At 32.7% G+C, this 18,256-nt stretch overlaps 2 protein-coding genes across 2 annotated transcripts; both read right to left on the reverse strand.

Annotated features, from left to right (window-relative positions):
* Positions 1-5,137: 5,137 nt before the first annotated feature.
* Positions 5,138-7,594, reverse strand: LOC103492185 (signal peptidase complex subunit 3B-like). Its single transcript, XM_008452444.3, has 6 exons — positions 7,261-7,594; positions 7,072-7,119; positions 6,113-6,175; positions 5,786-5,839; positions 5,621-5,707; positions 5,138-5,517 (listed from the first exon to the last, which is right to left on the reverse strand). The coding sequence occupies exons 1-6, from the start codon at positions 7,384-7,386 to the stop codon at positions 5,392-5,394; spliced, it is 504 nt and encodes a 167-aa protein (XP_008450666.1). The 5' UTR covers positions 7,387-7,594; the 3' UTR covers positions 5,138-5,391.
* Positions 7,595-11,283: 3,689 nt separating this feature from the next.
* Positions 11,284-14,055, reverse strand: LOC103492186 (heavy metal-associated isoprenylated plant protein 34-like). Its single transcript, XM_008452445.3, has 3 exons — positions 13,554-14,055; positions 13,388-13,463; positions 11,284-13,216 (listed from the first exon to the last, which is right to left on the reverse strand). The coding sequence occupies exons 1-3, from the start codon at positions 13,581-13,583 to the stop codon at positions 11,628-11,630; spliced, it is 1,695 nt and encodes a 564-aa protein (XP_008450667.2). The 5' UTR covers positions 13,584-14,055; the 3' UTR covers positions 11,284-11,627.
* Between the last annotated feature and the right edge of the window lie 4,201 nt (positions 14,056-18,256).

Below are 18,256 nucleotides of genomic sequence, written 5' to 3' on the forward strand. Positions count from 1 at the left end.
CCTATTTGTTTACACCGACCACACTTATGCAATTTCGGAGCTTCACCAACACTTGGAATCCTCTTTTTCTTCGGTCGACCAACTCTTTTGACTACTTTTGGAGGTAAAACAGTCATATGTACGTAGTCTTCGCTTGTCTTCCAATCTGACTGATTCCCAACTGGGTAGACGGCCTCCGCATATGCAGCCAACAAACATTCATTAGTGTAATAATTAGCACATAAACTATAAACATTTATATTACGAACCCGTGCTGCAGCAATGGCATGTGAGCATGGTAGTTGCTCAGCTTGAAACTCCTTGCAAGTGCATTCTTTAGTCTGAAGGTTTACGACCTCCTCCTTATCTAAATCTTTGACATGAAATTGGTAACAGTCAATTGGGTTGACCTTCATTGTCAAAGCTCCTTCTTGTTTCTTTTGAATAACTAACTCTGCCCATTTGGTCAATGTAGACGTCACTTTAATGCCTTCTTCTCGACGCTCCCAAAACCAACGTTGTAGCAAAGCTCGAACATTTTCAAGGAATGAAGCAATAGGCAAATCTCTAGGTTCTTTCAGTATAGAATTCATGGACTCCGCTATATTTGTTGTCATCATGTTATACCGTCTTCCTGGGCAGTGAACACGAGACCATCGTGCTATTCCAACATCATTTAAATATTTCCCTGAACCATTAGGAAATGAAAGAAGATGTCTCCACGCTTCAACAAACGTTGATTCACGATATGTTCTCGATGCATTATAAAACAAAGTAGCAACCGTGTCATTCTTATATTTATCATGCAAATTTTGACTCAAATGTTGGACACAAAGGCCGTGGAATGCAGATGGGAAAACTGATGAAATACCCTTGGCGAAGCATGTTTTCCGATCTGTCACAAAGCCTAGATTAGGCACCTCCCCTATTGCACCTTTCAATTTTTCTAAGAACCACTGTATTGAGTCATCTGTTTCTCTATCAACTACTCCAAAGGCTAGAGGATAGATCTGATTGTTACCATCTAAACAAACGGCCACTATCAACTGACCCCGATATTTGTTCTTAAGAAATGTTCCGTCCATGACTATGACCGGTCTAATGCAATTTAAGAATCCTCTAACACATGCACCAACAGCCATAAAAAGATATTTAAAGAAACGATCATCTTCGAGTTCCATGTGAAATATTGTACCTGAATTTGTAAATTTGAGTGCTTCACCATATCTACGCAAAAGATTATATGACTCTTCAGGAGACCCTCGCACTCGTTCATATGCATTTTCTCTGGCACGCCATGCTTTCTCATAACTCATATTTATGCCATAGTCTTGCCTCATGTCTTCTATGATATCACGTGGTTTGTATATGCGACCGGGCCCCTTGAATTTGGACTTGATTAATTCTCCAACAACCCAAGATTTTGCTTGCCTATGGTCACGATTCAAAAACTCAAGAGAACATGAATGAACTTTCACATACTTTTTAATCTTGAATATATTTGAATCCTTCAGTCTAACCGCTCGCAATCTCCAACCACACTTGTTGTCGATGCATCTAACGAAAAGAACCTCTTTTGTAGACTTTTTTACTACAAACTGAAAATTTTTTTTCATTGCCAACACACTTAATCTCATTGACAAATCTCTCTTGCAAAAAAATATTTGTCCTACATCCAACTCTTCACTTGTAGAGCTTTCTTCCGACCAGCCACTTCCTTTTGTCTTCAACTTCCGACTAGAGGACCTGTAGTCAACTTTACCTTTTCCTTTGCAATCTTTTGTAGGAGCATCTCTTTGTTCTGGGATGTCAAACAATTCATTGTACATCTCAACTGACTCCAATGTAAAAGTATCATCTATTGAATGATATGACTCATATGATTCCCATATAGCCGAATTGGTCCCTATCATGTTATGACACAAGCCACCCTCGACTTCACCAATATCAACTTCATTCTCATCTAATCTATCCATTCCAATTGGAGGAGGATGAGGGTTTAAATTTTGAACTTGGTTGCTCCCAGATACTGAATTGTAATCTTTGTTTAACACTTTCATGCTTCGATTGCTTGTAGGCTCAAACGATAGGTATAGGGGGACCTCCAATGGATTTTCACTAAGAATATAAAACTTCAAATCACGGTCATTGCTTAACTCAAATGGAGGAGCTTCCTTTTCCCCTTTGATCTCATATATACATCTTATCTTTATGTCAAACTTTGTAGGGTCAACTTCTGCAAGGTCATATAGTTCAGACTGTAAATCTTTGTGTGTTATTTCTTTAGGGACAACAATGCCTTTTAACACTCCTCCTTCATATTTTCTTCGTCCCTCATCCCATTCACCACCGTGACGCACTAAAATCCGAACATGTGCCATCCTTAAACTACCTTAAGTACTTTTGTATCTTAAAAAATTGATTTGAACTTAAGAACCTACAAAATGCGTGCAAGATGTAAAGAAATGAATTAGGAGGTGTACCAATTTGATTTTGAAATAAATAGTGGAAGTTTGGAACGTGCGAGATGTGTGCGAGATGTGTGCGAGATACGTGCGAGATGTGTGCGAGATACGTGCGAGATAAAGCATGAGGGCCTAAGAGAGTTACTAAACATGCAAAGAATAGCTCTAAATGGATTAGGAGGTGTACCAAGTTGATTTTGAAATAAATAGTGAAAGTTCGGAACGTGCGAGATGTGTGCGAGATACGTGCGAGATACGTGCGAGATAAAGCATGAGGGCCTAAGAGAGTTACTAAACATGCAAAGAATAGCTCTAAATGGATTAGGAGGTGTACCAAGTTGATTTTGAAATAAATAGTGAAAGTTTGGAACGTGCGAGATACGTGCGAGATAAGTGCGAGATAAAAAAAAAATGCGAGATAAAAAAAAAAAACCTTAATTCCTTCTATTCCTATTGCTTACTCCTCCTCTATTTGATCCAACTAAATCCTCATCCTCTAGTTCAATTCATTTTTCACTAGCCATTGAACATTGAACTTTCTAAGAACCTAAAACCAAAATTTGACTAAACTAATTTACGGCAAATAAGTCCAATTCCAAAAACCAGACAATTACGGATGAAAATAGCACCAAATACCCTAACAAACATTTACTTACAGCAGATAAATTGAAAATCGGTTATACATGAAACTCACCTAAATAAGACGCTCGAAGTTGATTGAATGGTCCGAATAGGAGCGACGAAATGCACTGGACAACGACCGACGAAGGGCAAGCGACGAAGGGCAAGCGACGAAGGGCAAACGACGATGGGCAAGCGACGATGGGCAAGTGACGATGAACAACTGACGATGGCCGGAGTAGGTTCAAGTGTTCTACACGAAAGAAAAGAGAAGGGAAACGGAACTATACGCGAAAGAGAACGAATCAGAGAAGGGAAAGCAACGTGGAAGAGGGAAAGGAAAGGAAGGGCATTTTTGTCTATTCACACCCAAATTGTCCTAAAAGTCTTTCTTTTGAAAACTTGTCCCAAAATTCATTTAAATCTCTTTTTTTAACCTATTTTTGGCAATTTCCCAAATATAACCTTTCAAAACGTAATCTTAGTTTAATGTTGGCCTCAACAAAATTCATCTTAGGAGTCTCAATAACCGATTTCTAACTCTAACCTATTAACTTCACGTCTTAAATATATTATAAGTTCCAAAAATATTATAATTTTTAGGATAAGTTTCAAAATATTATAATTTTTAGGTTAAGTTTTAAAACATAGGATTCAACGAGTCTTATCCATTTTTTAAATATATCAAGTTTGTCTTCCGTATCTTTCTTCTTGCTTTCCATCATCTTCCTTGTTCTATTGATTTGGGTAAACAAATGTATTTTTTCTTCTTTTTCTCTTTTTTTTTTGTTGCAATAGCTCGTGTGACAAATATGTTATGGACGTTGTTGACAGCATGGTTGACAAAATTTTTTTGGTATTTTCAATTGTGGGTTGTAGGCTTTTTCCGTGTTCAGAATTGTCAATGTTTTGTCGCTTTAATATATTTTTAAAAAGACCCCTAATTTTTATGCATTTTATATTCTTAAGATCAATTTTCCCCAAATACTCATATTCAATCTTTAGTTTTGTAATTTAAAAAAATTAAAATAACTATAATTAATTAAATTTTATCATTTTTCACGTGTTGTTCTTAAATATAACAAAATATTACTTTCGCAAACCATAATAAATCAAGATAGTGATAGTTTAATATATTTGTAAATATTTCTATCGTACCATTTAACACAATTTCTCTTTTTTAATCACTTTTGAAACTAATTTTAAAACAATTTTCCATTCATAATTGTTTTGAATTAACTTCCCAAACATTTTATAAAAGATAAAGATTAGCATAACACAAGAAAAGAAAAACACTAGCTTGTGTAAACACATCAGCTTACTAGCTTGTGTAAACACATCAGCTTTTGATTGAGATCGGATCTCACGAACTTCTAACTTCAAAATTAAAAGTACAAATTTCTACCGTGAATAACGTACCTATCATTCGTTAACTTTTGCGCTACAAAAGTTGGTCCATATTTTCTCTCTTTTTTTAGAGAATTAGCACGAGTTATTAAGTGATATGTTTGCTTCCTAAAATTTTAAAATGTACTCTCTCTAACCCCATCCTCTTATCTTATTCTGTCTCTACTCCTCCCTTTGGTCCACCAATGTTTCCTCTTAACAAATTATCTACATATTATGCTAAAAGTGAATAGCTGAGCCATAATTGATGTACACTCTTTACCTTGAGATCAAAGATATTTGAACCTTTAATTAAAAGAGAGCAGAGAAATGAATATGCCCTGTTAGCATTTAAACTAAAAAAAAAAAAAAAAAAAAAAAAAAAAAAAAAAAAAAAAAGATTACTCCAAAGTTTTCAAAAACTAAAACAGTAGTTTTCTTTTCCCTTTTTCGTATAGAAAAATTATAGAAATATACATTTCATAACCATCATAGAAACGTTAGTCATGTTATACCAGCACACCTAAAAACTTGAGAGTAAAAAAGAGATTCACTCTTTTTCTTTTTCTTTTTCTTTTTCTTTTTTTTTTTTCTTTTTTATTCCTTTTTATATAAATGACAGAAGGTGACCTGTGGATAAAAAATGGTAAAAACATATATTTTTTTTTACCATTATAACAGTGAAATTCATGTTATATCAGCTCTACTGGATTTCAGATGCATTAATAAACTCAAAGGGCTAGGCCAAAGTTAATGGGGGTGGGGGCAATTGTAAATGAAAGAAGAATGAATCAAAAACTCCAACCAAAACTCACTTTCTATCAATCTCATAAAGGAAATTCTTTTCTCCTGTCCGTAAATTTCTTACTCAGCTGAACTGAACTTTCTGTATCCTCAGATATGGAAAAGTAAGTTTTTAAATACCATATTCACCGCATCTTCATCGATAGTCCTCCGGTAAGCGATATCCGGTCATCACTATCTTATCGGCGAACATTTTACCGGTCTTTGGCATTACATGCCAATGCAATGTCAAGTTGAATTCTTTACCTTTGAGATTGCTTCCCTATAAAATGAAAAAGAGGATATAACAAGATAAAGTTCATGTAGATGCAAAAGGTAAATTTATATCAAATTATTGGAAGAAACATGGAAAGTAGCTAGCTCACCTGGTCGATGAAACGGTATTTGTTTGAAGTGTGAATTGAAAACTTGGCGTTTTCTTTGGAAGGTATTATACCATCCCACAGTGAGATCTGAATGACAATGTTACAACAACTGAATAAGATAAGCAGTAGGATTAGAAATCTAGAAGACGTATTGATGGAGCTTACCTGGTTCAAGGAATTCTTAGGAGTCTCATACTCAGCAGCTACAAAAACAAAAACCTGTAAACTTGTGTTAAAATCTAATAATCCAATTCATTTCAGTCAGCTGGTTATACTACGAAAACAAATACAAGACAGATTATATCATGACTTGCTGACTGCTGTCTGTGTCCACATTCGAAAATCAATGAAAAGTAGCAAAATCCATGGATTTCAAGTTTAATTTTCTATACAATAACTCAAGCTCCAGTATTCAAATATTTCAAAAGCCATCGAAATGACACAAAAATCACAATGAAAAAAGGGCAGTTATAAAATAGGTTATTGCCATACCTGCTTTGTGTTCCATGTAAATAGTGACTGCAAGTCTGCCGAGATATTTAATGTCATGCTGACCTGCACAGTTAATGGTTTTCCATTCAGACTGTAAAGTATAAGGCTATAATAGATATCAACACCATTGTGATGAAAGAATATTCTCGTCAGTAATGCAATTAACATCTAAAAACCAACCAAGAACTTATCGATATTGACTATTAAAGAATGCGATTGGAAGTAATGAACAACAAATATCCGATCCTTGATACCAACTTGAAATCCCTTTCTTAGCTCAATAGCCTCAATTAATCTAAACTTAAGGCTAGAGAATTAAGCAATGCACTTCTAGCAATCCCAAGAATCACATTGCACTGCAACCATGATCATGGCAGCATCTATTCAATAATATGAGTTGCCTAGTGGACCCTTTCGATGTGACCTCTACAGAGTGTTTTCGGAGTTGTGTTTTAAATTGAGTGTTCCCATTGAAGAGTATTGCACCCTTTTCACAATTTTGATGAACAAAAGGCAATAACAGAGAATGAGGAAAAAGAACAATTTGAAACTTGTCAGAAACTTCAAGCAAATTTGAAGATGAATAATAGAAACCTCTATAAATATTCCATGATCTTGTTGGAGAAGGGGGACGACAGAACCTATGAAGGTATCATCTTTGTCAATCTCTCTTTCTATCTTCTTGGATCAAAAGGAAATGACGATCCGATCACAGAAGAATCGCAATGAAAAACCCATACCATTAACTATAGATTAGAAAAAGGGCTCCAGAAGAAGGCCTAAGATAGCTAACTAAGTTCGCAAGAAACCAAATTTGGATGTCATTCTCAATTAGATTCCCTAGATTCACAAGAATCAAACCCCAAAATACACTTCGAGCAAAGAAAATCCGAAAACGATCAGATAAAAGAAACAAACAATCTACAGCATTCAATTAAGACGAGTCTCCAACAACATACCTCGTCATTTCCATGAAGCTGTTTCTGAAACCAGTTGATGTTCAATACCTAAAACCCACAAAAAAAAAAAATATATATCAAAACAAACAAAATGCACAACAAAATTCAGGCTTTTCAGAAATAAAAACAAAACCCTAAACGCCCAAGACATAGATCTAACGAAAAGAAGAACAAAAAGAATGGTCAAACCTCAACTCTAGCGGTGGGAGAGGGAGTGTTGAAGGTATCGGAGAAGGAAGCCATGGCGCACATAATTACGAGAATAGTGACGGCGAAAGTAGCCAAAGCATTGGCTCGATAACCAAAAGAATGCATATTTTCTTTTGGTATCGGTTATTCTGTGAAACTTAGTTTAAATTTTGGGTTGTCGTTATTGATTCTGTTCTTCGATTCTTGATTCTGGGGTTCAATTCTTCTTCTTCTTCTTCTTCTTCTCGTTGGTAGTTCTTTGATTCTATGGAAATGGCGCTGCGGTGGCTTCTTCGACCATGGAAGATTTGCTGACTTTTCATTTTTACTTTTGTAATTAATCCCTATTCGTTCGTTTAATTTGTATTTAGTCCCTAAACTTCAAAATATTACCTCTTTTAAGTTTTAAATTTTGAATTTGATTTCTTAGTCTCTTACAATTTTATTTTTTTTATAATTAACTAATTAGAAAATTAAAATTAACTTAAATTGTAAAATTGACCTAATAAAATTTCAAACAGGTAGAAGTCGTGTTTATCATATAGTCTAAAATTTTGTTATGTTTTGTAAATATTTTGATTTATTTAATTATATTTGAAAATATTGATTAAGTTTTATTGTTTTTTTGAATCGATATTAAAATTAATTTTAAACTAAGAGAAAATGAAAAATTAGAATTTAATGAAAATTGAGGATAAAAGTACAAAAATTGAAAGAATGAAACATTAGCCCACTTGTTGAAGATAAAAGTATATTAGTCCCATATGAAAATTTATCGACAAATTGAATTATTCAAAGAAAAATATATGGATTCGATTAAGATCAACCTCAACAATAGTATTTTTCACTCTTGAACATGAAGAGAGAGTGATCCTAGATCACAAGTAAAACTCTTTTTGTTTGTAGAAGGTGGACACACAATCTCGTGTCTTGAGATAATATGGCACCATAAAGGCAATTACTTGAGTGAGTCCAATCAGAAGGGAAAAATGTGAAAAAAATAGAAACTAAATCATGAAGAAAATTTTTTTGGTGTCCAAGCCAGAGAATAAGCACTGTATAATAGATATAAACTTTAATTTATTAAAAAACATATAGAACTCTTCGAACGATATGATATCTGATATCGAGTAAACCTTTAACCATTTTCCTCATTACTAACACTACATACTGCTTAGGCATCATCGTTGGGATGCTTAATATAACTTTCGCCAACTAGCATTATCTACAATTTCTCATCGGGTGTTTATGTGCAAATGAGGCTTTATACACATTTGCATTAGTTTCTCCACCGTTCCTTTATATGTATGCACATATTATTCAACAAGGCCCATCTTTGTATATCGAGTTTAAAGAATCAACTAAGCATTTTCCTCCACTCATGGATACCTTTCTTCTTCTCTAGTACACTAATATCTTTCTTCTTTTATAAAATTTAGAGTTTGTTTGACCAATCGATCATGCTTCACATCCAAATGATATAGGTTGATTATATAGTTCAAAAAAACTCCAATTGGGTTAATAGCATAATTACGATCTGAAGTAATGAACGAGACAACAAGTCGATGACAATTTCCACTTAATCTTGAAGAACTTGGTAGAATTTACAACAACAAAACAATCTAAACGTTAATAATAAATCGAGAGAAATAAACTATGTAATAAATTGTCACTAAATGTTCGCTTCAATATAGCTGCAAAGTGCTCTAGATTAGTTCAACACAACTTTTTGTGGTCAAATTGACTTTGTTAAGTTTTAGGTCTTTGAGAAATGTAGAGATTGGGACAACCTATTTGTTCAAAGTTAGAACTTTAAAATTCATTTAATTAGAACTTTTCTTCCAACCAAATTTTGGATGAGAATTTATTTCATATTGAAATTTGTGCAGATTCCAAAAATTATTTTAAACTTTAATTAACATCCTATCTTAACAAATTGTGGGTGAGACTTAAAATTTAAGACCCTATCCTTGTAGGCTATTAGTTGAATAAGAATTTTTGGTTAATTATAAATGGCAGTAGTCAAATTAATGATGAAATTAATAGATATCTATTAAATTTGAGAATGATAGATTGCAAAGTTGACATGCATTCTAAATTTAAATTGAAAATAAAAATCGTTGAATTTCGATAACGTCCCATGTATTTTATTATACAATTTGAATCTTATGTTGATCCAAATTTGAAGCCTAAATGTTATTTGAAGCCTAAATGTTATGTTTTTATAGTTTATAATAAAAGATTTTGAGAGTATTTCTTAGTCCGGTTTAAATTAAAGAAAATTTAGATTCTCTCGATGAAAAATGCAGATAAACACCGATAGAATATCGAATTTTAACAAAATTTTGAATTATATCAATATCTATCATCCATATAACTTGAAATTTTGTTATTTGTGTAAATATTTTGGTTCATTTTTCTATTTTAAAAAAATGCTCCCTATTTTTATTTATGTTTTGGAAAAACTAGAAGAAAAAAAATCTTGAACTTGTTATCAAGATATCTTCACACACCTGCAATGTTCTTGAAAAACGTAAAATATGGAGAGAATATTTCTAATTTGAAAACTTAAAAACAAGAAATGAGAATGGTACCAAAATAAATCGTAGTAATAATTGAAAGAAGTTAATCTTGAATCTTAGCTTCTAGTTTCTTTTTTTTCTTTTTATCCTTCGACATCGTTTTCTTTTTTCTTCGATACATTTGAACAATAGATCTCGTGATTAACAATACACCGATAAAATTGAACCTGTTTTAGTTCAACATCATCATCTTATCCTCAAATTAAAACGTAAATGCATTTGATGATAATATGAATAGAATATCGATATGATTACGGACATCAATGTAAAAGAATTGATATCTTATTCAATGCTCTCATCCCACTCTGCCAACAAATTTATCATTAAGTGGATATGAACCCATAGCCACCCACCAAAAAACTCCAAAGGCCCCACATTTCCCCAATAATAAAGATCACTATTTATAAAATAAACAAATTTCCTTTTGAAGATTTTTATAAAATAAATATTTTGTTAAAGAAATCTTTCCTATCCTCTTAAAAACTATCCTTTTAATGAAGACAGCAGTAGAGATAGAGGGTCAAAACTCCCACCTCGAGAATGAAAAGTTATGTCTTATCCGTTGAACTAAGCTTACTTTGACAAAAAATAGAGATATAGTATCGAACAAAGTTTAGAATATACAAAAGGAAGGAAGAGAGGGTATTTATAAGAATATTGGAAATAGAAGGAGAGTTCTCTAGCAGACAACAGTGAGATAGAAAGGTAATACCAATAATGACATTGGGGTCAAAATTTTAGGCCCAGTGGGGGCAATGTGTAGGCTGTTGAAAAGGAAATGTTTGAAAGCAAATTCATTTATGATATATACTTTTACGAATATACAAAGGACGAATTGCAAAAACTACTCACAAAAGTGCTTGATATTTGTTATTTTTTTAATTCATTTATTGATCTTGTGCGTTATTTATATTAGTAGGTGAACTTGGTAAGATTAAACCTAACGAAAGGGTTGTTTGTAACGGTTAATATGTTCCAATATTGTCTAGTCTGAGTTAGGTAAGAAAAAAGAGACAGAGTTTTTCAATAACTATGTAAACTACTTCAGTAGAAACATTATTAAAATTAGTGAAGTTGAGTTATGGTTAGAACTCGATAGAACTTTGATTCTATTGTAACTTTGGTTATACTTCTTTTATCTCCCATATAGTATGAGTTAAATTGGTGCAATAGTTTATTAGAAAATATCAACTGATATCTATAGGTTTTGGTTAAAGATGGTTCAATTGTTTCTGACTTCATATAGCTAAACTCCAAAAGGACTTTCAACTTTCAAACTCCATATTACATTTCCTTTAAATATACAGAGATTAAACACTAACCAACACAAGGATAATGACAAAATAAGTTACCAAAGTCAAAGGAACCAAAAGAAAAAGTAATTTACCAAAAAAAATAATTCATGAGTTCAGAAAGCCATTACTAAACTGACAAACCACTGTCATGATAAGGTACTGTGGAGCCCTCTAAGGACTCTATTTTTATTATCTCTCTTCAAGTTGAAAGTTGTCGTTATAATGACAAAAGGGCAAAAAAAAAGAAAAATACAAAATACAAATAGAAACAGTAAAAGAATAAAAGAGTTTAGGAGGGACTAAACAGTGAAAAGAATCAAAGTTTTGATCCCATTTTTCTACTTCCTTTTTTTTTTGCTTAAGTAACACAAGCAATGGTACTACTATAAAACCTTGCCAACCATTTTTCTACATTGAACTAAAAACTATATAACTAACACAAAAACACTAATCCTAGAAAACAAGACAAAGGATATTTAAGAGCAAAAGTTTACATTATACTGCAACTATCCGTATTCTCATCGCTGAAGAAGTGCGTATATTGATCAGTTGCAACCGGAGGGAACATCGGGGGTGGTGGAGCGTAGTTCACGGCCGGGTTTGGGCGAGAATACATCATGGGTTGGAACATATCATTCCCAACTCCCCTTTGTTGGTTCATCATCATAGCCATATACTGTTGTTGTTGTTGGGTGTAGGGATTCCCTTGTCCCATTCCTTGATAATATCCTCCCCCTCCTCCATTCATCATTGGTTGAGCTGGTAGACCTTGTACTGCTGGAATGTTACCCATCTGATTCATTGCATAATTTCCCATTGGTGGACCTCTACTGACACCAGCATGGCCCATTGGGCCCATTTGGCCTCTGTTTCCATTACCATGGCCCAATTGACCCATTTGGTTCATCTGGCTCATATTCTTACTATTACCGTTACCATTACCTCCTCCGTTTCCTTTTCCTCCTTTGCTTGGTTTGGCAATATCAAGGTCATGGAAGCCGAGATCCATCTTGTCAAACTCATGGAGGCCATCGTTTTTGCCTCCTTTTTTGGCTCCATTGCTATTATGTTTTCCTCCACCATTCTCACTACTTTTGTTATTATTGCTGCTCCCTTTGTTCTTCTTACCACCATTGTCCTTCTTGCTACCATTTTTACCACCAAAACCAAACAACCCCTTTTTACCTAGTCCTAGAAATCCACCCCCTTTCTTCCCTCCATTCTTATCCTTCCCCACTTTCTTCTGATCCCCTCCTTTGCTCTTACTTTTCGTCCCGCTATCGCTACCGCTACTATTACCATCTTTCTTCCCTCCTCCCTTGCCGGCTTTACCTTCATTACCTCCTCCCTTACTCTTCATCATAATAGGAAAGTCAATAACTTCACCCTTCTTTGCATTACCTCCATCCCCACCTTTCTTACCATTCATCGCATTAAAACTCATCATTCCATTGTGTTCATTGGCCCCAAATGACCCTCCTTTTTTACCCATCACAGGCATCATATTGTTAGGTAAGCCATGCCCATGTCCATGTCCATGTCCATGGCTAAACTCATCATCTTCATCATCTTCATCGTCATAATCATCATCATCAAACTCATCATCATCAAACTCATCACCACTAAAATCAGATTCTTCCTCAGGCAAATTGAACTTAACAGATTTCTTATCTTTAGGAGGAACCATAAGACTATGCATATTATTGTTGTTGGTGATATTACCTCCTTTGTTAGTGATGTTGTTGGACCCCTTCAATTGTTGTTGTTGTTGTTGGTGGTGTTGAAGATAAGCTTTCTCCATCTGAAACTTATGGTTGTCCATATTGTTGTCTTTTCCTCCTCCTCCTCCTCCTCCTCCTCCTCCTCCTCCTTTGACATTCTGAAACTGCATCTGCTTAAACTGATTGTTGAAATTGTTATAATTGTTGAAATTGTTCATATTGTTTGAACTTATTTGCTTTCCCCATAACTCAGCATGTTTCCCAGATTTCTCAAGCTTCTTTATCAGTTTCACAGGATCTATGTTTCCAGTTACTGTCACTTTCCCTTGTTCAGAATCTATCTTCACAGTGTAAACTCCTATAACAACAAAAACAACAAAACCCCAAAACAAAAACAGTAAAAAATCTCTCCAAAAACACGCAAAAAGAAACAAATCTCTGAGCAAAACAAGGGTTTGAGCTGTATTTTGGTTGAACCAGAGAGAGAAAAAGAAAAAAAAAAAAAAAAAACCCAATGCTTACAGCTTACCTTCAATTTTCTGAAGAATTTTCTTCACCTTTTGTTTACATCCATCACAATGAATGTTAACTCTAAGAACACAGGCCTGTATAAACAAACATCAAAATTTCAGTAAAAACCCACCAAGGAATTTAAAAGGGAAACAACAAAACATTCAAACAGAAGCTTAATGTACCTGAATGTTCATGAAATCCTGTTTACTCATAGTGTTTGGTGTTAGAGAGAATAAAGTATTGTGTTGATGGAAGAGTGTGTTGTTGTGTCTTGTGAGAGACAAAAATGAAAGTGGGTTCTTCTTGTAATTGAAGATTCACAAAGTGGGGGTGTTTGTAAGTTGAAAAATTTTCCTTTTTTCTTCCTGTTTTCTTCAAGATTTTGAAGAAGAAGAAGAAAGAAATGGGAAATGGGTGAAAAAAGAAAAAGTGTGTGAAGGAAAAATTGGAGAAAGAGAAAGAGAAAGAGAAATGGAATATTTTGAAAGAGAGAAAGAAGGAAGGAAGAAGAAACACAGTAGAGAGCAGCTCAATGGGTGTGTCCCCTTTTGAGCTTTTATTTCCTTCTTTCAAGGTTCTCTCTCTCCTATTTAAACTATGAGAGAGAAAAGAGGCACTTCTCTTCTTCTTCAATTTCAATATTCAAAATCATTATTTAAGAAAGAAAAAAAAACACTTTGGTTGTTTGGTTCTAACAATACATCCAATATGTTAATTATATGACCATTTCTAGAGTAATATACTATGTAAGTTTTATTGGGTCTCTAACTCCTTAACGTGTGTTTTATCTTTAATAATAAATAAATGAAAAATTACATCATATAATAAAAAAAATTAACAAAAACAGCTCATACCTTAATGATATCAAACGGCTATTGGAGGACTATCAAAGGATTATCCGCTTTTAAATTTGTTATTTCTGTACATTAGCCCTATCATCATAAATTTCTTTTTCCTACTTTTTGCAAATTCCCATAATAAATTGTTCTCTCTACTATGAATCTTATGCAACTAAATACATTGTTCATGAACACACGTAGATCTTTGTCTTGGCTCTCTATTATCTTACGTTTTCTGAAAAATTAAAACCTCGTTTGATAACTTTTTTTTTAATATGATCTGTTTTATTTAGAGAAGTAGCTTTAAATAACAAAACTACTGAAATATCAACAAACATAATAAAATATCACACATGTGCCACGCTATTTATCATTTTTGTTTCAACAACAAAAATAAAATCATGTTTAATAATATATCTCGTTTTCTTTATTTTTGTAAAAAGGAAAAAATTATATATATATATATATATATATATATATATATATCATATGAAAAATTGATATTAGGAATATAATACTTGAAATAATACTTCCATTTCAACAAGTCAATAATAAATGATAAGAGAGTACCAAATATTTCAACCTTCATTGACTAAGATCTAAAGTCTAATTTTCCCTCACCAAAAGAAAAGTTAGAGTATGTGTATATATATATATATATATATATATATATACTAAGTATATAATGTAGTGGAACTTGAAATTGGGGAGAGACATAGATAAACATGAATAATTAGTGTGTGACAATAAAATAATAATGAGAAGAAGAAGAAGTGATATTTTAGAAAATAAAATAATTGGGAGAGATCTTGGGGCAGAGTGGCTAATCCATGTGATGCCAATTTTTTTTTTGCAATTGGTCTCCTCTTTCTTGGAATTTTCCATTATTATTTGGCTTCCTTTTTTATCCATTTATTTTAGAGAAAATGTTGTCCAGAAAGAAAAAAAAAACAGGGATAAAATTATTTATAAAATATAACAAAATTTTATATTTTTATTAATAATAAACATCAGTAGGGTCGTTTGTCATGATAAAATTTGAAAGTTTGTTATATATGAAAACGGTCTTAATATTCACATTTAGATTTTCATATGGTAGTTTTAATATAATTGAATATGTTAGTAAGGCTCCATACAAAGAAGATTAAAGAAATTACAGATTTATTTATAAATTTAGCCTCTACGGTTTAGGGTTATCATTATTGACCAATTGAGTACTTGAAAGTTAATTAATTATATACGTATGTGCACGACATGGACCTGAAATGAAATTGGAGGGATCTTAAGTTAATAATTTTAGTTAGTTAGTTAATTCATGTAGGACCTTGAATTTTTTTACGCATTTAAGACAAAGAATAATAGAGACAGTTTACGAGCATATGTATAAAATTCTAGCTTCCTAGATCATAGGTTATAAATTCTAAGAGCCTCTCTCTCACCTATAGGGACCAATTGCAAGTTACCCTTGAGGCTATATATGCAAATAAAAATTTGAAAGTTCAGGTTCGTGTAACGTAATCTTTGATCTCTAACATACATATATGTCAGTTGAGTTATACTCACGTTTTGACATGTACGAACGAGAAACGTTTTGAAAAATTATTAAAATATAAAAGTTGAAGTGTTTTATGTTTGTTTGTGTGGTTTAGAAGATGAATTTTATTTTATTGTAAGAAAAAGAAATTGATTAGGAAGGAAGAAAGAGGAGAAAGGAAAAGGTGAAGAGAGACAACAAAACATAACGTCTCAATAAGATGGCAGTTTGACAGAGCAGATAGGTGTGAAAAAGCAATATTATTCATCATAGATGAACATAAAAATGGCTTCAAAAAAAGAAGAAAAAGCAATAATATATGAAAGCACGTAAAGTAATTCAAATCCCCAATCCCAAGTAAGTAGAAAAAAGAAAATAGATCATGAAAAAGAAAAAGTGAAAGTTTTGATAAATTTTTAAAAAAAAATCCAAACAAAAGGGAGAAAAAAGAAAAAGAAAAACGAAGAACTCTAAAATTAATTAAACCCTTTTCTTGGAAATCAAAGTATTGCTTTTAATTCATCAAAAACCGAACCAATATGATACATTGATAGTCTAAGTTTCATTTTTGATATCATTATTTAATCTAAAGAGGAGTTGATCAACCACATTATGACATAGTTTAAGAAGTTTTTTTTTTTCTTTGTCCAATTAGCCGCTTCTTGATCGAGCAATTTAAGAAGTCGAATTATGTCAAAAACTTCTTATGTCATCTTTTTAAAATTGTTTAAATTGGTGTTGTGTCTTCCATCTAGTGCTTTGAATGACCAAGTTGAATACCAGTGTATTGTTGATGATATACACATTATATGTTCGTTATTTAATAACTCTTGGCATATTTATTATATGATATTCTACTTTAATAAAATTCTCTTTTTTTTTTTTATGGATGTAGCTTGTTAGTGAATGTATCGAACGTTCTTTACTGTTTACGGTTTCTTTACTTGTCATTTTTTCATTATGTCATACATTTTAGTGCCAAACTAAATCATTTCAAAATGGTTTGAAATTGACAAAAAAAGAAAAAAAGAAAACGTTGTAGTATTTTGTGCTAATTTGTAAAATCCATATAAACAACATGGATTAGTTATATGGTCGGTGTTATATATGTAGGAGAGACTTTCATTTGTGCCACTTACCAAGTCGGTAGTGTGAAATAAAACACAAAACAAAAGTGTTCCCACCACAAATCGTAAACCCTAAATTCTACCTTCCAAATTATATACAAATTTGATTCAACTTCTCAATCACTATCTAAGAAAAAGAGAGATGAAAAAAGAAAAGAAAAGAAAAGAAAAGGAAAGTATTTATGTTGGAAGTGTAAAAGTAAAGTGGAGAGGTGGGAGGGAATAGGGACAACAAAGATATTGACAACTTGATCTTATATATATACACAATGCTTTATAGGGATGAGAGATGGGCGAGCTTTGGGTCCCTTCAAACTTTGACTAATCAACTACTACTCCTCTTTCCTTCTGTCTTCTTTTCATGTTTTAATAATAACAATATTAATCATTGTTATTTTGTTTAAATTCTCTTTTTTGCCCCCCTATTGTTTCTCTTTTTGTAATGTTTTTTCGTAACTCAATCGTACATGCCATATTACTTGATCTGGTTGGCACTAGATTGAAGTGATTTGAGCTGGATTTCTTTAGTGGATGACAGTGAACCTTTTTTTGTATATCAGTTTGTTTATTCTCTTGTATAATTGAGGATTGTTTTGTTTTGTTTGCTGTGGTTATTGATAGGTATTTTTTTTTAATGGGATCGACATTTGTTTACGTTTAACTTTTTAGTGTTATAATCGTTCTATCAAATTAGATAAAAGTTGAGAAAATTAAAAGAACTAAGATCTATGAAAGTTAAAGTTGATTTCAATATTTAAAAGTATAGGAAAAACAACGACGTACACGGCTATGATTTTTGTCACTTTTTCTTATTTGTTTATTTATTATTTTTATAGGGTTTGTGACAGCAAAAACAATGATATTTAAAAACCCATTGGAAGTTTGATCATAGAGTGTTGTTTTGTTTTGTTTTTTTTCTCTCTCTCTCTTTATAGTGTGATATTTTGAGGTTGTATGAATGTAAGTTTTCAAGAGGGAAGTGAATGAGTCTTTGTGAAGCCCAAAGTTTACACATTGGGGAAGCTATTTTACACTAACATTATTCTTACCTTTCTCTTTTCCTTTTTAGATTTTCTAGGGGTAACGCCCACAAAAACTTTGGGAAGTTTCTTTTTTCCGTTTATTGTTCATCTTCTACGGTCGGATGAGGCTCTCTTGAGCGTTTTCAAGATTATTCATTTTCAACTTGGTAAGGCTTTACGATGAGAGATCTCGTTAGATCATGCGTAAGTTAATACAGATCTTTAATTTCTTGTTGAACACTAGTTTGAGCTAGTTTGGAAGAGAGAATTCGCACTAGCGTGTGGTTGATGCCAACCCATTGGGACACTTTCATGTGTAAGTTAGTATATAACAGTGTCAAGTAAAGTTAAGTACTAGAAGTA

The sequence above is a fragment of the Cucumis melo genome, chromosome 2 (genome assembly GCF_025177605.1).
Source record: "Cucumis melo cultivar AY chromosome 2, USDA_Cmelo_AY_1.0, whole genome shotgun sequence".
Classification (NCBI taxonomy): Eukaryota; Viridiplantae; Streptophyta; class Magnoliopsida; order Cucurbitales; family Cucurbitaceae; genus Cucumis; species Cucumis melo.